Source organism: Maylandia zebra, linkage group LG5 (assembly GCF_041146795.1).
Source record: "Maylandia zebra isolate NMK-2024a linkage group LG5, Mzebra_GT3a, whole genome shotgun sequence".
Classification (NCBI taxonomy): domain Eukaryota; kingdom Metazoa; phylum Chordata; class Actinopteri; order Cichliformes; family Cichlidae; genus Maylandia; species Maylandia zebra.
The window spans coordinates 42,610,888-42,633,628 of record NC_135171.1 but is presented as its reverse complement, the minus strand read 5'-3'; the positions used below and the strand labels follow the sequence as shown (position 1 = coordinate 42,633,628).

Below are 22,741 nucleotides of genomic sequence, written 5' to 3'. Positions count from 1 at the left end.
GAGATTATCAACAACATTCAAACTCGATAAGACTGAGTTTAAATGAAACAAACACGTCTCTAAGCTCCACAGCTCTACATTTACAGATTCAAAGACTAATAGACATCTCACGTTATTATAAAAGCTTTATTCTGACCCATGAATGTAGAAAGTTATTAGTACTTATGTATGTCTGGAATGTTTGTGGATGAAGCATGTGTCTGTGATCTGCTCCTCGCAGCTTTTGGTGGCTGACCGTGACAGGCTGCCAGTGAGAGCAGAAGCCTGTCTGTGTCTGTACTCGGATACAAATGTAGATAAAGCTGCTCTCTTTCTGTCATTCTCCCCTCAGGATACGTGATGATATCTGCCAAAAAATATCCAAATAAAAACACAATTCAGAGATTTCTAAACTTTATTCAACACACTGATGATCAGAACTTTTTCCAACGAAACAACCAATCAGAGTAGGAGAGAGTGTGTCCCTCCAGGCAATCTAATTTAGCACCAGCTCTGATTAAAGGCAGAGGAGTATGTTGATGAGAACCAGGTGCAGGTTTCCCGTTGTGAAGGTCAGAGGTCAGAGCCCTCCTGCTGCAGCAGCAGGTCCACAGCAGCCTCCACGTCCTCCACCATGTAACTCGGCTCCATCAGGTCAGGCTCCGGTACCAGGTCTCTGTGACCGTGAAACACCGTCTCCATGATGCTGCTATTCTGGTCACTAGGCAGTGGGAAACGGGGATTGTAGACACCTGTGCACACCTGAGGACAGGTACATGGGAAGATAAGCATTTTTGCACTCTTATTATTTTGAACTCAGATGTCCTCAGATGTGCTTTTATTTTGAAGGACTAAATCGCTGATGCTCAAAATCAAAATTAGGCTTAATAGCCCTGATTTACTGACTTGGTGTTGGCTCTCTCTGCAATACAGTATCACTTCCTGTTCCTGTTACAGTTCACAGATGTTTTTGTTTAGCCTGTTTAGTTTTAGATAATGACTTATCTTATGGTGTGATCGTCACATGCTTTATCCAAAGAGCACTCTGTGTTGATTCACCCACTAATTACAGTCACAGTATTCACTCACTGTCTTTAGGGATTCACTAACTTAGCTTAGCTTAGCTACGCTTAGCTTGCAGCCGAGTCGCTAGCAGCAGGGCCTCTTCACCTGTTCATCCTGCACTTTCCTGCTCCTTGTGTCAGACATTTAATCACTCCTTGGCCTCCTTTACTAATAACAATACATGTCATAAATGTAGCCTGTTTAAAGCTCTGGAGGCCAGGATTACTGAATTGGGGAGGTGGGAAGTAACCAGGTAATTATACATCGTTACTGTGCTGAAGTAGAAATTTCAAGTGTATGTATCTGAGTATTTAATTTTTGACAATTTCCTACATTTTGCACCTCATGTTTTCATTACTTTAGGTTCAATGATATAATTTATAGTGTTTATACTTGGAAGTTAAAGCAGGCTGGAGTGAGTGCAGATGTGCTCATAGTAATCCTTCCCACTTTAACCTATGACTGTACTCATTTTTTTGTCCAGATGTGGAGGTAAAGTCACCCTCTACAATGTAGGCAACCAAAAAAATAATTATCCATCTTCATCCGCTTTATCCGAGGCCGGGTCGCGGGAGCAGCAGCCTAAGCAAAGAGGCCCAGACCTCCCTCTCCCCAGCCACCTCCTCCATCTTATCCGGGGGAATACCAAGGCGTTCCCAGGCCAGCCGAGAGATATAATCTCTCCAGCGTGTCCTGGGTCTGCCCCGGGGCCTCCTCCCGGTGGGACATGCCTGGAACACCTCACCCAGGAGGCGCCCAGGGGGCATCCTTGTCAGATGCCCGAACCACCTCAGCTGGCTCCTTTCGATGTGGAGCAGCAGCGGCTCTACTCTGAGCCCCTCCCGGATGGCCAAACTTCTCACCCTATCTCTAAGGGAGAGGCCAGCCACCCTTCGGAGGAAGCTCATTTCTGCCGCTTGTATCCGCGATCTCGTTCTTTTGGTCACTACCCACAGCTCATGGCCATAGGTGAGGGTAGGGACGTAGATCGACCGGTAAATTGAGAGCTTCGCTTTTACACTCAGCTCCCTCTTCACCATGACGGACCGGTGCAGCATCCGCATTACTGCAGCTGCAGCCCCAATCCGTCTGTCGATCTCCGGCTCCCTTCTCCCATCACTCGCGAACAAGACCCCGAGATACTTGAACTCCTCCACTTGGGGCAGGAACTCATCCCCGACCCGGAGTGGGCACTCCACCCTTTTCCGGCTGAGAACCATGGACTCAGATTTGGAGGTGCTGATCCTCATTCCTGCTGCTTCACACTCGGCTGCGAACCGTTCCAGTGCGAGCTGGAGGCCCTCACCCGATGAAGCCAACAGAACCACATCATCCGCAAAAATCAGATATGAGATTCTGAGGCCACCAAAGCGAAAGCCCTCCGCCACTTGGCTGCGCCTAGAAATCCTGTCCATAAAAATTATGAACAGAACCGGAGACAAAGGGCAGCCCTGGCGGAGCCCATCACCCACCGGGAACGAGTCTGACTTATTGCCGGCAATGCGAACCAAGCTCTTGCAACGGTTGTATAGGGATCGAATGGCCCGTAGCAATGGGCCAGACACCCCATACTCCCGCAACACCTCCCACAGGACACCCCGAGGAACACGGTCGAATGCCTTCTCCAAGTCCACAAAACACATGTAGACTGGTTGGGCAAACTCCCATGCACCCTCAAGTATCCTCGAGAGGATAAAGAGCTGGTCCAGTGTTCCGCGACCAGGACGAAAACCGCATTGTTCCTCCTGTATCCGAGGTTCGACTAGCGGACGAACTCTCCTTTCCAGCACCCTGGCATAGACTTTCCCAGGGAGACTGAGGAGTGTGATCCCCCTGTAGTTGGAACACACCCTCCGGTCCCCCTTCTTAAAGATGGGGACCACCACCCCGGTCTGCCAGTCCACAGGTACTGCCCCTGATCTCCACGCAACATTGCAGAGGCGTGTCAAGCAGGACAGCCCTACAACGTCCAGAGCCTTCAGGAACTCGGGGCGGACCTCATCAACACCAGGGGCTCTGCCACCAAGGAGTTGTTTAACTGCCTCAGTGACCTCGCCCCCGGAAAATGGCAGGTCATTCCCCTCATCCCCAGACTCTGCTTCCTCCTCGGAAGACGTGTCAGTGGGATTAAGGAGGTCCTCGAAGTATTCCTTCCACCGCCTGACAATTTTCTCAGTCGAAGTCAGCAGCGCTCTGCCAGCACTATACACAGTGCAGGTAGAGCACCGCTTTCCCCTCCTGAGACGCCTGACGGTTTGCCAGAATGTCTTCCGAAAGTCTTTTTCCATGGCCTCTCCGAACTCCTCCCACACCCGAGTTTTTGCTTCAGCCACTGCCCGAGCCGCATTCCGCTTGGCCTGTCGATACCTGTCGGCTGCCTCCAGAGTCCCACAGGCTAACCAAGCCCGATAGGACTCCTTCAGCCTGGTGGCTCCCTTCACCTCTGGTGTCCACCATTTGGTTCGGGGATTACCACCACGGCAGGCAACAACCACCTTGCGGCCACAGCCCAATGCAGCAGCTTCGGCAATGGAGACGCTGAACATGGTCCATTCGGACTCAATGTCCCCAGTCTCCCTCGGAATGCTGTTGAAGCTCTGCCGGAGGTGTGCGTTGAAGATCGCGCGGACTGGGGCCTCTGCTAGACGTTCCCAGCACACCCTCACTACGCGTTTAGGTGCACCAGGTCTGTCCAGCGTCCTCCCCCGCCACCTGATCCAACTCACCACCAGGTGGTGATCAGTTGACAGCTCAGCCCCTCTCTTTACCAGAGTGTCCAGAACATATGGTCGCAGGTCTGGTGATACGATTACAAAATCGATCATCGACCTACGGCCTAGAGCGTCCTGGTGCCACGTGCACTTATGGACACTCTTATGTTAGAACAGGGTGTTCGTTATGGCCAAACTGTGATTAGCACAGAAGTCCAATAACAAAGCACCGCTCGGGTTCAGATCAGGGAGGCCGTTCCTCCCAATCACGCCCCTCCAGGTCTCGATGTCGTTACCCACGTGAGCATTGAAGTCTCCCAGCAGGACAACAGAGTCTCCAGGTGGAGCACCTTCCAGCACCCCCACCCCCTAGGACTCTAAGAAGGCTGGGTACTCTGAACTGCCACTCGGCGCATAAGCGCAGATGACAGTCAGGACCCGTTCCCCGACCCTAAGGCGCAGGGAACAAACCCTCTCATCCACCGGGAAAAACCCCAACGTACCGGCAGCAAGCCGAGGGCATATTAGAATACCCACCCCAGCAGTGGCGTGTCTAGAAAATTTTTGTTGGGGGGGCCAGGTAGGGGCACAGATTTGGAGAAGGGTGGCAGATTTAATTGGCAGATAATGTTTTAAAAAAAAATTCTACCAACCATTAACCATAATTCAATAATCCTATAAACCTAATAACCAAATGCACTTTTAACTCTTATTAGAATGAGATTTTAACCACTACGGTGCAAAGTTTTTAGATACTGCGTTGATAAAGTACAAGAGATACAATCAGTGCTTTGTCAGTGTTTACTCAGCATTCAAGGACAGCAATATTTGCATAGTATTTTTACTGACATGTAGTGCACATATGTTTTGGGCAAAAACATTTTTGAATATTAAAATACGAACATTTGTAACAAACAATTGACAAATTAGCCAGTTCCAATGCAAAACTTTCTCTGCCTGTTAAAAAAAGAAGATAATCTTCTCACAAACTGGTGTTTGATTTTGAAACAGGAAAAAAGTGGGGAAACAACTGAAAAGACTAACATTTGAATAAAACCTGAAAGCAAGTAAATACTTTCTATGCTGCCTTATGGTAAACTTTAGTAATATTGATAAAGAACAACACTGGCTGATGATAAAATACATTCAGCTGGCATGGTGACACTGCCAGTATTAACCTGCAGGGCTGGACTGGGACAGAAAATCGGGCATTTTGACTACTGACCGGCCCACCAGGTATTAAAGCCATAAAGCCTTTGAATGAAAACAAATGCTGTTGTGACAGTGATGTACAGTCTTTTTGGTATATGTATGATTTCTATACATTTTACGTCAGATAAAAACTTTGGTTGTAAGATTTAGATAATTATTTAATAAAAACTAGGTATTTTAAATGAGAATAAGAAAGAAAAGTATTTCTTTGTGCCCCCCTCTCCCTGTTAATGCCCTACCTGGCCCCCTGGCAAAACTTTGCTAGACCCGCCCCTGCACAGTTACCAGCTGTCAGCTACGTAGAAAAAGGATCCTGGTGCTATTTGTCTCTCAGAAACAGTTCATAACTTCCCTTCAACTCATCCATGTCACCTAAAAGGTAAACCTGTTTCTCCATCACCTGTTCAGCTCTGATGATTCAGTAAGGACATCTCCTGGTTTCATGTTTCCCTCTCACCACATATCTAAACTGACATCATGACCAGCAGCTTTACAGCTGTGGCTCCAGCAAACATCAGCTGATACTAGAAATTAATATTAAATACATTCTAACAACAGCTGATCAAGCTTAAACGTGCTGCTGTTGTTTAGCGCAACATCTGCTGGTTTCCTCTTTCTGGTGCAAAGTGGGCGATAAATAAACAAGAGAGACGATCAGCTGATCATTGATCAGTTTCATGATTGAAGTAGCAACAGGAGAGGGAGGGGGAGAGAATGAGAGAAGAGGCAGCTGTGCAGCGTAAACACACAGAATAACTCCAGCTTTGTGTCTTTTTCCATTCTAGCTAAAGTTCGGGACAAACTGCGTCTCTTCTCAGCTCAATACGAAACGTGTAATATTTTCTCTGAATGAGGGACCATTCCATTTTTTTAAGGAGCCGTTGGCAACTCTACTAACCTTATGAATAAAATAAAGTTCACTATCAGTAACATCATAGCACCCACCCAGCTGTATAAAAACTCCGTCAAGCTGGCTAGAACGCAGTATGAGTTATTGCAACTGACAGTAAAAAGTCAGCAACATGAAAATAAACTCCACCTAAACTTAGTTTATATCTGACCCAGAGAGACTGCAGCTCATAACTTCTTACCTGAAGTTCAGTTCACCTGACACTCGGACTGGCGGCTGCCTCGGGGCTCTCCTCCTGCCTCCCCTTCCCTCATCCACCTGCTGCCTCTGTGGAAGCCCCGTCATAGCCACCACCAAACAACGGAGTTATTTCTACACATCGACCTGCATCTGGCCAATCCACCACCTCTCATTGTTCATGCCGTTACAAAAAAAATAAAAAATAAGTCAAATAAGCCCGATGGCCAGTCCAGCTATGTTAACCTGCAACCAAATCTGCAGCTCCATACAGCAATGTTACGACTTAGATTACATCTTATAACTCATAACTCTTATGTTAGCTGCCCTCAGTAGCATACTGTCTGAAATATTCCACAGCTGCAATAATTCTTTAAGTGTTATTTTTTTCCTTGGTATTCTAATTTCACCGAAGTTTACTAAACACAACAAACTTAATATTACTTACCGGGACATTTATTCTGTCCTCATTTTCTTTCACCGAAAAATTGTTTCCTGCAGTGCGTCTTTCGTGCTTGGCTCTCCTACCTTTGCTAACGTGATGCACATAGCGCAGAAGCCGATGCTGCATTCACTTACACTCGGATATCTGAGCTTCACCGTGAAAACATAATCGGACATTTGATATTTGATTGAATTTTATTGTTTTGCCTTTGGGGTGGCACCTGGGGTGGCCAGTCTGGTTGGGGGGGTGGCCTGTGCCCCCCCAGGCCACCCCGCTGGACACGCCATTGCACCCCAGCCCGCCGCCTCTCACCAGGGGCAACTCCAGACTGAGACAGAGTCCAGCCCCTCTCCAGGAGACTGGTTCCAGAGCCCAAGCCATGTGTAGAGGTGAGCCCGACTATATCTAGCCGGTACCTCTCAACCTCACGCACTAACTCAGGCTCCTTCCCCACCAGAGAGGTGACATTCCATGTCCCTATTGCCAGTCTTGGCAGCCGGGGGTCAGTGCGCCAGGGCCTCCGCTCCTGGCCGCCACCCGGCACACAATGCACCCGACCCCTATGGCGCCTCCTGCGGGTGGTGGGCCTGGGGGAGGATGGGCCCATGTCTCCTCTTCGGGCTGTGCCCGGCCGGGCCCCATGGACTAAGGCCTGGCCACCAGACGCTCGCCCTCGGGCACCCTCCCCGGGCCTGGCTCCAGGGCGGGGCCCCGGTAACCCTATCCCAGGCAGGGTAAACTGTTCCGTCGGGGGAAAAAAAATTATTATTTTATAATAATAATAATAATAATCATATTGATAATGCACAAAGCTCTGTTTATATACAAATAGGTGGTAGAATTGTTGTTCAAGGAACCGCTTTTTATTTTCTTACTTTGAGTACATTTCAGAGCCCGTACTTTTCAGTTTTACTTAAGTAAAGAAGTTGATTCAATACTTTTTTTTTGTTTTTTAAACAAAAGTGCCTGTACTTCTAGTTAAATAAAGAATGTCGGTACTTTTTTTTTGACAATTTTTATTTGTTTAGGAACATTTTTATGCAACAAGATAAAAGAAAAAAGAAAAAGAAAAAACAGAAACAGTATGAGGTCATGGGAAGATAACATACGTCCGTACATACATCTGCACATCCACACATACATATGTCAGCAAGTCTGCATTACTAATTCTATGCATTAAAGGGCGCTGCCACAAGCTGTAAAGTCCAGCCATTTTCTCCATCGTCTCCTTCCCAAATCTCCCTGCAGTCGCAGAGTGAAAGTCATACAGTCCATCAATTTGACGTCTTCCACTATAGAGGTAAAAAGTGTTACAGTGGGAGGGTCTCTACAGAGCCAGCGTTTTGTTATGGCCTTCCTCGCAGAAGCCAAGAGAACTTTCAGAAGATAAACATCATCTGCAGCTAAATCGTCTGTAAAATATCCCAGATACAATGAGGTAAATGTACGAGACACGTGGAATCCCAACACCTCTGAAATTATCTTTACAACTTCCGTCCAGAAGGGTTGTATGAGTGGGCAGGACCAGAATACATGACCGTAATCAGCCATGTCTTCCCCACAATTCCTCCAGCAAAACGCAGGTGTAGCACTGAATTTAGACTTCTGTTTAGGCGTTATGAAATAGCGTATAATGTTCTTCCAGCAGAAGTCCCGCCACATGTTGGAGTGAAAATATTAACAATCGAGAAGTCTCCACGGACACAGCTCTTCAGTCTTTTGCCAATATAGTCACGGAGTTGCAAGTATCGAAAAAAGTCTTGTTTCTCGAGATCGTAAGTCTTGCATAGGGTATCAAAAGCCATAATTTTAGATTTTACAATAACCAAACACCCAGCAGTGATTCCATGCCACACCCATTGTTTAAATCTACTATCGTGGGAAGCAGGTAAAAAAATCAGGGTCATACGCTGGCCACCTCAGAAGTTTTATCTCTTCCTGGAGTTGCGCCTGCTTGACCACTCCCCTCCATATTTTTAATGTAAAAGTGACCCAGTGGCTGGGCGTCAAGGTATCGTCCAAATCAGAAGCTGCGTGACCAAGTCTAGACTGGATTGGCGTGTCTGAGAGAGACATCTCAATCGTCTTCCACCTCGCACAAAAAGATGGATTACACCAACACACCAAGGACCTCAGCTGAGCAGATAAGTAGTAATTCCTTAATGAAGGTAGAGCCAAGCCCCCTTTTTCTTTCGGCAACTGAAAAGTAGAGAACTTCACCCTTGGTCTTTTGTTAAGCCAAATGAATCTCGAAATCTGTTTATTCCATTCTCTGAATGGCTTCTCTGGAATTTGAATAGGTAAAGCAAGAAAAAGATAGAGTAGTTTGGGAAGAATACTCATTTTAATTATCTGTATCCTGTTGCCAAGGTCGAGAGGGAGCAAGGCCCAAATGTTGAGATTGCTATATATTTCTCTATTAATACGACTGTAATTAATATCGTACAGTTGTGTCAGATCTCTAGGCAGAAACACTCCCAAATATTTGATAGCAGTTGCCTCCCAATTAAACTTGAATTTTGCCAGTAGTGTCTGGTCCGGAGAAAAATTAAATGACAGAACTTGAGTTTTTTTGACATTAAGGACATACCCTGAATACAGGCCATATGTTTCCAACATCCCCATTAACACTGGTATACCTGAGCTGGGATCCATGATTGTCACCAAGACATCGTCTGCGTATAAACACACCTTGTACTCGTCCCCTCCTATTACAATCCCTTTCAACGATGCTTCCTGACGTACAGCCTGGGCTAGAGGTTCGATAAACAAGTTGAAGAGGAAGGGGCTTGCTGGACACCCCTGTCTACATCCTCGTTCTAGAAAAATAGTATCGGAGAGGCTACCGTTAATTTTTATTCTGGCAGTAGGGAGAGAATAAAGAGCTTGGAAACATCTTATAAACTCGCTACAGAAACCAAATCTTTTCATCACTAGGAAGAGGAAGTCCCAATTCACTGAATCATATGCTTTTTCAGCATCTAAACTAAGAATAACTGAGCTTTTTTTCTTATTATTAATGTGTTCGATGATGTGTAAAGCTCGGCTAATATTATCGTGGGTTTGTCTATTTTTCAAGAAACCCGTTTGGTCTTCATCAATCAAAGAAGGCATTACAGCATCCATTCTTCGCACCAAAATAGTTGTGTATAGTTTATAGTCTGAGTTCAGGACACTTATCGGCCTATAAGATTTGCAGTTTAGTCTATCCTGTCCTCCCCTTTGGCAAAACAGATATGAAGGCCTCCTTCCAAGAAGGAGGTACCAGACCTCCTTTCAAAATATAATTAAAACTAGTTTCCAACAGGGGAAGAAGGCTTTCCCTCATGGTTTTGTACCATTCGTCAGGGAGCCCATCGGTACCTGGTGATTTATTGGATTTAAGGCTTTAAAAGAAATAGCTTTAATTATTTCTTCCCGAGATATTAAGGACGTTAACTTATTATTTGCCTCTCGACCAATCGTAGGCAGGTCTAAGGAATTCAAAAAGTCAGTCATCTTATTTACATCACCCTGAGTAGATTGACTATATAAGGATTTGTAATACATTTCAAACGCTTTTTGAATTTTATCCAGGTCAGTTACAACATTGTTACCAACCGGGTCTCTAATCTTATAAATATTATTTTCAGCTTGCTGTTTTCCAATCCGCCACGCCAACTGCTTCGCCGCCTTAGGCCCCGCCTCATAATACCTCTGTTTCATAAATCTTATGTTTTTCTCTACTTCTTCGCTCAATATCTTATCTATCTCCTGCTTAATCGGTCTGATCTGGTGGGTTACTGTAGTATTTTTATCCTTTAGACCTGACTGTTCCAAGGCCATTAATCTATTCTGCAGTTGTAACAATTCTTGTGACTTTTTCTTTTTAATCATGGTCGACCACGCAATTATTTTTCCTCTGAGGACAGCTTTGGCTGCATCCCACACAATACTGTGATTTGTGTCTCCATTATTGTCCTGCAGGTACAAGTTAAGATCGGCTGTCATTTGTTTCACAAAAGCGGGATCATTTAACATACCGGTATTTAGTCTCCACAAAGTTGTCTTCCGTGTCCCGTCCAAATGTAACGTTATATAAAGTCCACTGTGGTCAGAGACATCTCTTGGACCTATTCTGCAATCTTTTATCCTGTCTAAATCCCTATTAAACATAAAACAGTAATCTATCCTCGAATGCACTGAGTGTCGAGCAGAGTAAAAAGTGAATCCTGACGCTGACCCATGGATAGATCGCCACACATCAATAAGTCCTAATTCCATTAACATTCCTTTAACCCGTTTCCCTCCAGACGTGCTTTTCCTGTCCCTATTATTTGAGTCTAATCTGGGATTTAACAGTAAATTAAAATCTCCTGCACAAATAAGAGTTCCCACCGTTTCCTTAGAGATCAAATCAAATATCTTCTTAAAGAAGCTTGCGTTGCTTCCCGGGGGTTGCATAGACATTTAATAGTGTGACCGCCTTATTCTCTATTCTACCTTTTACTAAAACAAACCGACCTTCCTTATCACTTATAGTAGATATATGTTCAAATTTTATTTTATTTGAGATAAGGATAGCTACTCCTCGTTTTTTCCCGGCCCTATACGATGAATAGAATGTATGTCTGAAACCCATCTTTTTTAATTTCTCATGTTCTGCATTGTCTAGATGAGTTTCTTGCCAATATGCCAAATCTACGGTCTCCTTTTTCAATTTGGCAAATTAATTTGCTTCTTTTAATAGGGCTATTCAGGCCATTTACATTTAGTGACAGCATTTTATAGAAATTATAAGCCATCAAGTGGAGATGTGGAATACAACATAATCAACCCAGACCTCAGAACATCACAACCAGAACTCACTGAACAGCAAACACACCAAACATTAACAAGAGCTTCCAATACAAAGGATATAAGAGTGTCCTTTGACATTGAGGGGACTGGCCACAAGGTGGGGCTCCTCATCCGACAAGAGGGGAGTGACCGACAAAAAAGCCAAAAAAGGGCAAAGAATAAGCAAAAACAGTCTCTTATCGCTACTAGACATAACGTGGTGGTTCTCTAACCATGTCCGTAGGCACCAACCTAAAGAAATATGAATTCTGAAGGATACGAAAGTCAGTGTTCCTGCGGTTAGATTATCAAAACTCTACCGCCAGCTATCTCACCGTTGTCCCGCCATCAGCTGTTCACTCGTCTGCTGGCACTTTTTCTTGCTCCCTCCGGAATGCTTGGAGTTTTTCCCACACGTGCTGCTGGAAGCCGCCCCCGCAGTGTGCTGTCTGCGTTTCCCAAGGAAGTAGGAAGTGTCCTCTGTCATCCTGTTGGTTTGGTTCCCCAAAGTGATCTTACCCACGGCTATTCCCCGCTTTCTTAAATCCTCGGCAGCTTGGGTCGCGGTATTATATAGGACATTGCCTGACGCATAAAACACTCGCATCTTACTTAGTAGTGTCTGGAAGCGGATCCCCCTGTCCTTCAAAGCCTTCTTAACTGGGATATATTCCCGTCTCCTTTTCTGCACTTCCAGGGAGTAGTCATGATCGAAATACACCCGTTTGTTTTGGATATGTACCCCTTTGTTCCATGCCGTGCGGAGAATCTCTTCTTTAACGGAGAACCGGAGGAAGCGCACTATTATTGAGTGTGGTGGGGCGTTCGGGGGTGGTTTTTGGTCCCAACGCGCGGTGTGCGCGCTCAATGCCGAGAGCACGGTCCAGGCCGAAATCTTCGCCTAGGTGTTCTTTGATCAGATTTTCAACAAAGGTAGTCACCGACGAGCCCTCCGAGTTTTCCGGTACACCGTAGATCCGGATGTTTTTGCGCCTAGCGCGGCCCTCCATATCGGACACCTTTTCCTGAAGCGCCTGTTGATTTTCCAACAGCTGCACAAGTGTATCCCTAACACCAATGTCCCAGCGTTGTCTGTGAAGGTTCTCAGTCATCCAGGTCATCGTAGTCAAAGGAGCTTGCAAAGAAAAGCGTCTGGACTTCTTTAAGTTGCTTGAAGACGTTTCACCTCTCATCCGAGAAGCTTCTTCAGTTCTAATGTCAAATGGTGGAGAGTCCCAGATATAAACCTAGTGGGAGTTTCCCCCCACAGAGCAGCTACAAAAAGAAAGTTATAGCTTGCATTCAGGACCTTGAAAAGGACAAAATCACTGACCGCCTTGCATATCACCGCCTTTACCCAGGGGATGCCATACCCTGCATTTACGGACTTCCTAAAATCCACAAGGAAGCTGTCCCACTCAGACCCATAGTCAGTAGCATAAACTCAGCCACTTATAACATTGCTAAACACCTTGCTACCATCCTTGCTCCTCTCGTGGGGAACACCCCACACCACATCAAGAACTCCACCGACTTCACCGACAAGGTCCAGAAACTTACCCTGGATCCAGATGAAACCATGGTGTCCTTTGATGTAGTCTCTCTCTTCACTTGCATACCCACCAAGGAGGCCGTGGAGACTGTCAGAAAACGACTACAAGAAGACAGCTCCTTGGAGGACAGGACCAACTTCACACCCGATCAGATCTGCACACTGTTAGACCTCTGCCTCACCACAACATACTTCAAATATAACGAAGGCTTTTACAGACAAAAACATGGCTGTGCCATGGGCTCCCCCGTGTCACCTATTGTAGCCAACCTTTACATGGAGGAAGTGGAAAGGAAGGCTCTTGGCTCTTTCAAAGGAAGAGTACCCAGCCACTGGTACAGATATGTGGACGACACCTGGGTCAAAATCAAGACACAAGAAGTGGAATCCTTCACTGCGCACATCAACGCTGTGGATAAAAACATCAAGTTCACCAGGGAAGACACAAAGGACAACTGTTTGCCTTTCCTGGACTGCGCCGTGCACATTGAAGAGAACGGCAACCTCAACATCGAAGTTTACGGGAAGCCCACACACACGGACCAGTACCTCCTCTTTGACTCCCATCACCCTCTGGAACACAAACTTGGAGTAATTAGGACCCTACACCACCGGGCAGAACATGTTCCCTCTAAGCCTGAAGGAAAAAAGAAGGAACACACACATGTAAAGGAAGCACTCAAAACGTGCGGCTATCCTAAATGGGCGTTCTTAAAGTCAGCAAAGAGGCACAGAAAAGAAGACCAGACACCAGCGAGGGAGGATAAGAAGGACAGACGCAACAACATTGTCATCCCCTATGTAGCCGGTGTATCAGAGAAACTCAGGAGAGTTTTCTCCAAGCACGACATCCCGGTGCATTTCAGACCCAGCAACACACTCAGACAGAAACTGGTTCACCCGAAAGACAAAACACCAAAACACAAACTTAACAATGTGGTGTATGCTGTACAGTGCAGCGAGGAATGCCCAGACCTCTACATTGGAGAGACCAAACAGCCACTTCACAAGCGCATGGCACAACACAGAAGAGCCACCTCCACAGGACAAGACTCAGCAGTCCATCTGCATCTTAAGGATAAAGGACACTCTTTCGAGGATGCCAATGTTCACATTTTGGACAGAGAGGACAGAAAGAGGAGTGAAAGAAGCCATCTATGTCCACTGTGAGCGACCATCTTTGAACAGAGGCGGGGGTTTACGACACCAACTCTCTGCCATCTATAATCCAGTTTTGAGATCCTTCCCAGACGCCTTAACGCCCACTCACATCCTGGGCCATCTGACCTCAGGAATTCGCATGATAAGGTGGGGCCAGGTTTCACAATGAACTCACCCGAAACTCTGGCTGATTGGGACCCACGCCCAGTTTCACACCTTGGCTCAGGCGATTAGAGGATCATCAGGGGGTCCTTTTGTCCCTCTGTGGGGGGATACTCCCACTAGGTTTATATCTGGGACTCTCCACCATTTGACCTTAGAACTGAAGAAGCTTCTCGGATGAGAGGTGAAACGTCTTCAAGCAACTTAAAGAAGTCCAGACGCTTTTCTTTGCAAGCTCCTTTGACAGTGTCCCAGCGTTCCGAGTCAGCCATGTTGTCCTCGACGTGCTTTAGCCGACCAGTCATCTCCTCTACCTGATCCGCCATCTCGTGTAGTCTTTGATTCAATTCCTTAGAGAGTTCAGCCATTTGCTTCTTTATATCCTCCCGAAATTCCGTACCGAATGCTTTGAAGTCACTTTTCAATTTGGTTCGCAATGTAGCCATTTCAGCCACCAGTACGCTACTCACAGCATCCCGAAGCCAAACCAGACCTTCACCTCGGTCGCCATCTTGTCCCGATGAGAGGCTTGCCTCACTAGCCGCGGCGTCCTTCTCCATTTCACAGTCAAGAATGTTTCGTAGCCCGTATCCTCCCTTTTTAGATTTATCCCCACTCATTCTTGCGTCGAAAAATGGCAATGTAGCCCTAATACAGCTCTCGAGTCCGGGGAAAACACACGGTTGGTGCCGGAGGTCACTCTCTATGCGGCCATGCGGTGCTACGAGCCACCGGAAGCAGAATGTCTGTACTTTTGTCACCTCTGCTAAATTGGAGACTCGGCTTCGCACCCTTCATTCACCCGTAGCTAGCCAGGCCCCTGTAGCTGGTGCAGCCGAAGATAGCGTAGGCCCCGCTAGCTGTTCCCCGGCAGACCCCAAGCAGCTGGGGAAAGAGGGCGGCTGGGTCACGGTGAGGAGGAAGCATAGTCCTAAACAGAAGCCCCAGGTACACCACCAACCTGTTCATGTGTCTAACCGTTTTTCCCCACTCGGTGACACACCCGCCGGGGGTCAAACTCTGGTAATTGGTGATTCTGTTCTCAGACATGTGAAGCTAGAGACACCGGCAACCATAGTCAATTGTCTTCCAGGGGCCAGAGCAGGCGACATTGAAGGAAATTTAAAACTGCTGGGTAAGGGTAAACGTAAATTCAGTAAAATCGTAATTCATGTCAGCAGTAATGACACCCGGTTACGCCAATCTGAGGTCCCTAAAATCAATATCGAATCGGTGTGCAACTTTAGACTTTTAATTCATTTGAAAGCCTGATGCTTAGCCTTGTCCACCGCAGCTGTAAAACTCAGAAACCAGTCTTATTGATTATTATCTATCCTCCATCTGGACCTTACACAGAGTTTCTGTCTGATTTCTCAGACTTTTTATTTGATTTAGTGCTCAGCTCAGATAAAATAATTACTGTGGATGTTTTTAACATCCATGTAGATGCTAGAATCACAGCCTTTGCACTCCAACCTCATTATTTAAATTCATTTTTTAATGACCATCCACCATTCAAAAAAAGAAAGATGTAAACCTCAAAGGTGATGTACGTACCAGGATAGAGTGGCACTGAATTGCAGACATTGGCTCCTCCTCTGCCATCACCTCACTTCCCATTCCCCGGGCAACCAGCCTGGTGGTGGTTGTCACAGCAGCATGCCGCTGACCCAGGTAACGGTTGTACAAGTTAGCACCATAGATGTCCGTCATTAGGTTGTCACTAGGAAACAAGAAGACAGTTGGATTAGCCAATAAAGTAGATACTGGTTCCCAAAGTGTGACGCTGGGTCACACCATCAAGTGATTGCTGGTGGGCTGCAAGATGCAGTGTAAAATCTATAATTAATTAATTAAACTCAAAAGCATTCAAAACTTTGTTGTGGAAAATCTTAAATTAAATTGCACCACCATGTGAGTGATAACATTCTACATGCATGCATACAACTGGTGTCAGGAAAGAGCTTGTTATACTAAAGTGAGAAAGTGATGTTACTATTACTAATATGACATGATTAAAATATGTGATTGACACATCAAACGAAATTTCCAGCACAACTACAAACAAAGCCATGATTAAATTATACTTTATTTTTTATTTATCTGACCAATTCCCAATTAGGAACTGCTTTATTTCTCAGTTGGAAAAGTGAAACTGCCACAATAACAGGACAATCAAATAGAGGAGGAGCTATCAGCAGATGTTGTTATAGATGATGTTTTACTGATGATGTCACAGACGGTGTTGTTATAGATGGAGTTACAGATGTGTGGCTAGAGACGGTGTTGTTATAGATGGTGTTGTTGCAGATGGTGTTACAGATGGAGTCGTTACCAATGTCGTTACAGATGGTGTTGATACAGATGTTGTTCTAGATGGTGTTGATATAGATGTTGTTCTAGATGGAGTTGTTACAGATGGTGTTGATATAGATGTCGTTACAGATGGTGTTGATATAGATGTCGTTACAGATGGAGTTGTTCTAGATGGAGTTGTTACAGATGGTGTTGATATAGGAGTTGTTACAAATGGTGTTGATATAGATGTTGTTACAGATGGTGATGTTGATATAGATGTTGTTACAGATGGTGATGTTGATATAGATGTTGTTACAGATGGTGATTTTGTTACAGATGTCATTATAGATGTTGTTACAGATGGTGATGTTGTTACAGATGGTGATGTTGTTACAGATGGTGTTACAGATGGAGTCGTTACCAATGTCGTTAAAGATGGAGTTGTTACAGATGGAGTTGTTACAGATAGTGATGTTGTTATAGATAGTGATGTTGTTACAGATGGTGATGTTGTTACAGATGGTGTTACAGATGGAGTCGTTACCAATGTCGTTAAAGATGGAGTTGTTACAGATGGAGTTGTTACAGATAGTGATGTTGTTACAGATAGTGATGTTGTTACAGATAGTGATGTTGTTACAGATAGTGATGTTGTTACAGATGGGGTTACAGTGTTGTTGTTATTTGTTACAGATTTCGATATGGATGATATTGGTTACCCCACGGCATAGATGGTGTTCAGCCTGCGGTTGCAGTTCTGCTGTCGCAACACCTGCTCAGCATACTGGTAGGTTACCAGACTGGGTTTTCCCAGCAGTGCCTTGTACTCCAGTTCCCGACCCGTCAGCTTCCTGTAGACTGACTCCAGACACAGTAAGAACATCCCATGGCCAAACCTACAGCAACACAGCAGCAGTCAGAGCCATCAGCAGGACGCCTCCACTTTAGCACCTGTGGTAAGTCTGTGGTTGTTACCGTGGTGATGGGGCCTCAGCCATCCACAGCAAGTCCGTGTTGCAGGCTAAGACTGGCAGCTGTGGTGAAAGCTGGGTGTCATACCCACACTCTGGCCTGCCATTGGTCAGAAGCACGTCAATCAGCAGCTGCAAATTGGTCTCCCATCTGACTGGCTCCCCAAACAGGATGATCGCTATGGAAACACCGAAAGTCAGAAAAGGAGCTGATGAAGAAAAGCCATTCCACTTCCTGTGTGTTGGCTGTCTTACCTTGTATCTGGGGGAGACTCTGTGGTGGAGATGACTGAAACAAACAAACAAAGTGATGATGGAATGAACAAACATAACTCTGGAAGAAGAAACACTAATGAGCATGTGGAGTGCAATTTAACTTACTGATTACTGCCATTTTTGCTTTTTTAAAAAAAAAAAAAAAAAAAAAAATCAGCACTATTTACCAGGTAGAACGAAGTCTTATTCTCACCAATCAGAAACTGTTTGCACAAATGGCTCTGAGTTTAATGTCTGCAGGACTCACAGGAAGTGTGGGATTCCTGCTGTGGTCCACCATGTCCAGCAGGGGGTGGTGTTCTGAGAGCTGCTCCATGGTCATCACCCTCTGAAAACCCAAACTGGAAGAGCCATTCAGGATTGCAACACCCAGATTTTTCATTCAGACGTTCCGACAATTAAAGTCCCGCAATCAAAAAAATCTGTCTGAGTGAAAAACACCTCACAGTGTCTCATCATCCAGACAAATATTTGGAAACATTTGTTAAAATCAGATTAACAAGCAGGATTAAGGTTAACCTGGGGGGTATTCCAGGAACTGTGTTCATCAAACTCCGAGTTTAAAAACAAACTCTGAGGTGATCAGCTGATCAGAGTTAGTTCAGCCAACTCTGAGCATGTTGAGCCTGAGTTAAGCATGTGCGCAAGTAGAGAAAGAAAGCCAAGAAAGCGCTTTGATTTTAATCCAGGGAACCGAAGAATGCAAAGACATTTATCAGTTTAATCACTTTGCACCACCGATTTCATCAATGCAGACAGAAATGATGTAATTTTTAATAATGTCAGCTATCACAACTTGAATCCATCCATTCGCTTATCCTTTTCAGTGTTGTGGGGGCGCTGGAGCCAATCCCAGTTGTCATAGGGCGAGAGGTGGGGTACACCCTGGACAGGTCGCCAGTCTGTCGCAGGGCTAACACACAGAGACAGACAACCATTCGCACTCACATTCACACCTATGGGCAATTTAGATAGTGGAGATTGATCAATTAACCTAACTGCATGTCTGTGGACTGTGGGAGGAAGCCGGAGTACCCGGGGAGAATCCACGCAAATCCACGCAAACACGAGGAGAAAGTCCACACAGAAAGACCCCGGGCTGATGGTGGAATTGAACTCAGGACCTTCTTGCTGTGCGGCAACAGTGCTAACCACCGTGCCACCGTGCTCATGAATCCTAATTTTAGATCTGATTTTAAATCTAATTATTCATCTGAAGTCCAAGAGGGATCTGCACTCGAGTCTGTTTTTAATTAAAAACTGTTTGCTACAGTTAACGACCATTTCATTATTTCAAAAATTCCAGTAAAAATAAAGAATTCCCTGAGTTCTGTCATAACTGGATAAAAATGCTGATAATGTCGCTCTAATATCAGCTTCAAGCTAAAAAAAAGTTAAAAAAAAACATCTGGGACGAATCCGATCTGAATCCCTGATCAAAAATCTGTTTCGATCCGTCCTGCTGTGCAAGTGGACTCTGTTTGCTGATCCGTCACGGAGCCCATGTTCTGGCTGATCTGGTTCTGGGTCGACCTGCCGAGGCCGACTCAGGTGATTTTCAGTGGTTACATTTCACGATTACAGTCAGACTGTCTGCAGTGACTTTAAACACATTTAGTTCAGCTTTAGTTTTAAAGTCATCTCAGCCTGAACTTCACTCAAATAAGATCCATTTATCCATCAGTGTGATTGATTATCATAGTTTTTGTAAAAACATCTGCAGATTAATTGTTTGCTCTGAGCTTGGACAGAATTGACTTGAATGAGGAAATGAGTCAGTTGGCTGGTTCAGGTGCAGCAGAGGGGAGGAGTCAGAGAGAAACCATGGCAGCCAGCAGGTTAGTTTGGAGTCTGTTACCATGGTAACTGACTCAGAGTAGAGGTTAACAGTATTTCTGGGACAGAAAAGTTTCCTTCATCTCAGGGTTAGCGCAATCAGAGCTGCAGCTAAACCTGCTTCCTGGAACTCCTCGTGATCTTTCTGTGAGCACCAGGATGAGGTCCTGTCTGCAGTTTTCTGACCCTGATGAACTTTGAGGAGGATACGTGTTGGCGATGTGTGTCACCGGCCCCTGTCCAGACACAAGGACGCATTTATCGTGGAAACTCTTCATCATCTGCAAAGGACTGTGGGAAAGGACCACCTGCTCCGGCGTGATCTACAGACAGAGAGAGACATGAGTGGTCCGAAGAACAGCTGTAGATAAAAGATGGACCCAGCCACTGACGGCGCCTCCACGAGACAAAGTGACGCGCTGATGTTCTTTAGTGTGAGCCATGCTTTAAAAATGGACCCTCGGATGCGCTGTAGACTTGAAGTGGTCCCATGATTCTACATTCAAGTCAGGAGGATTCAGGATGAATCCTGGCGTCCAATCACAGCACAGATATGAGCAACAACACAATGAATTAAAACATTTTAGGGCTGTCAATGTTAACATAATGCAATTAAAATTTTTAACACAAGTAACCCATCTGGAGCGCAGAATGACTCGAAGTCCCTGAAATGTCTCTGTCAGTTTATCCAAAGTCTGTCCGTTCTGCGATCCACATGAATGTTAATCGCATTAATGTTAGCACGTGAACACTAACAGCCTTAAAAATGTTCATGGCAAAACAATGAACTAATTTGAATAAATGTCACTGTCTGACATCATGTTACACAGTGTTGAGCCACACGGGCTCATTTGTAACGGAGGTTAAAGGTGTTAAATTCATAACATTCACAACAAGAATAACACACATGAGTCGTGACACGGGTCAGCTGAGCTGCTCAGAGACAGGAACAGTTACATCCAGCTCTTCAAAATAAGAGCTGAAAGGTGTGTTTTATTGTGTTAACTCATTACTGTGTAAAGTCAAAGTCACAGTAATTTAATGGTCAGTAAAAAGTGTTCAGAATTAGCAGATAGATGATTCTGCTCTCCTGCATCAGCTGCCTTTAAAGAGTAAAAGTATCGGTACTTGTATCAGCAGCTCTACCAACCAGAGCCAACCCCTCGCACCATGTGACAGTCATGTGATGTTAGGGCTATCTTCCTCCTCTCCTCTTCATCACCTCCTGAGTTGAATTTAGAGTCATGGGACCTCTTAAAGTTATAAATTAATGACATTAAAGCCCAACAGAGTCCCGTGAACACGGAGAAGCCCTCAGTGTGTTTATGCAGCCGTGTCACAGCTTCCACAGCGAGAACACGGTGAGCACAGATTAACTTTACCAGAATCACCTGAGACACACACACACACAGGTAGGGAGGAGGCTCACTGAGAGGTGAGGAAACAGGCTGACTGTGTTAAATTATACGTAAGAGTCCAAAAAAGCTTAAATAATCGATCGATAAACGGCGCCTACACAGCTGGAATCAAAACAGGAAGTTCTGCAGCCTCCTACCTGGACGTCCAGCAGGTGAGACAGCTGCTGGGCTTTGTGGTGTCTCTGGCAGCTTCCTGCATTGGTGACGAAGACAGTGGGAAAAAGGAAGTTGTTGTTACTGTCCAGGAGCTTCCTGAAAGCTCGCCGAGCAGCTGGGATCACGGCGGACCCACGCACCAGGACGCCATCCACATCGAAGATGACGCCCGCCTGACGGACAGGTACGAGAGAGAAAGACAAGTTATTCACTTTTCCTCCATCATGTGAAGAAGCCTGCTGTTGTCCGACAAACAGTAAGACACGATCAATAGATTATCAATAGTTATCAGTCTGGGTTCATAGGATGTCATAACACACACACTGACCTGCCTGCTGGAAACATGTCTGACCGTCTGCTGCAGGAAACCTCGACACCACATGACGCGCAGGTCCCTCTGCCGCTCATCGCTCTTTATATCCACACAGCTGCGATGTCACCAGTGGGAGGAGCCTGATGCAGCACACTTGCGTTGTCACCACAAAAAAAGCTTCTGCTCAGCTGACGGTACGGTATTTTCCTGTGACACAGACAGAGATGAGGGATGGGTTACCTGTGGAGGAGAAGAAGGCGTGGCCTCGAGATAACCTGGTCATGTTAGTTTGGTCATTAGTTGATTAGCTCCTATATTAAGCTGATAACAGGAATTGAAAAATAGATCCTGTTACCTGAGCTAAACACTCAGCTTTAAGTCTCAGACATGTGATCTATAAATGAAGTGTAAACTGTACCTGTACAGGTGGGAGGAGTCACCTGGATCCAACAGCACCTCAGGTTCAGCTTCAAGTTGAGGTTCAGGGTCACGATTGGTTCACTGGAGATAAGGACGCTGAAGCAGACGCACGCGCACTCACACACACACACACACACACACACACACACACACACACACACACACACACACACACACACACACACACACACACACACACACACACACACACACAGCCGTTTCCTCCTCACATGACATCACATGAAGCGTCAGGTCATTAATCAGCCACATGCTGCAGAATGCTGCCACCAATCAACAGGCAGATTGAAGCCACATGATGACACAGACTGAAGTACTGCAGTAACCTCAGTGTTGACAGTACAGCGAGGTACTGCTGATGAACCTTTGACCCCTGCTGCTGCTGAGGTTAAAGGTAGTGTGAATATGAGGGCCAACACAGAAGAAGAAGCAGAGCATCGTTACCATAGCGATGGAAAACCTTTGTGATATCCAGCTGGAAAGGAAATGAAAACGTGTAAAAACAAAACAAAACAAAAGAATAAAACAAATTTAGCTGCACAAACATGTTCCAGCCATTTTCTTCTGCTTATCCATGTCACGGTCATGGGGGGTGGAGCCTATTTTAGCTGTCACAGGTGAGAGGATGCACGCCAGTCTGTCACAATGAACTTTTTCCTAAAAATCATGACGTTTGTGATTCTTTTTCCCAGTTTTGAGATCAGTTGCACTAAATTGCTGTCGAGTCTCTACGTTAAAAGCGCCCGGAGGAGACTGCTGCTGTGGTTTGGTGCCGATATTCTCTTAAAAGTCAACATTTCTTTCCCCTCAATGAAATTTGTTCACTTCACTGTCCAGCAGGGG

General features: G+C 45.6%; 1 protein-coding gene across 1 annotated transcript; it reads right to left on the bottom strand.

The window, feature by feature from the left end:
• Nucleotides 1-380: 380 nt before the first annotated feature.
• On the bottom strand, nt 381-22,676 carry LOC101486903 (haloacid dehalogenase-like hydrolase domain-containing 5). Its single transcript, XM_024800306.2, has 10 exons — nt 21,879-22,676; nt 21,476-21,667; nt 21,129-21,320; nt 19,784-19,896; nt 17,985-18,078; nt 17,717-17,750; nt 17,466-17,640; nt 17,210-17,386; nt 15,750-15,915; nt 381-741 (listed from the first exon to the last, which is right to left on the bottom strand). The coding sequence occupies exons 2-10, from the start codon at nt 21,527-21,529 to the stop codon at nt 553-555; spliced, it is 1,194 nt and encodes a 397-aa protein (XP_024656074.1). The 5' UTR covers nt 21,530-21,667; nt 21,879-22,676; the 3' UTR covers nt 381-552.
• Between the last annotated feature and the right edge of the window lie 65 nt (nt 22,677-22,741).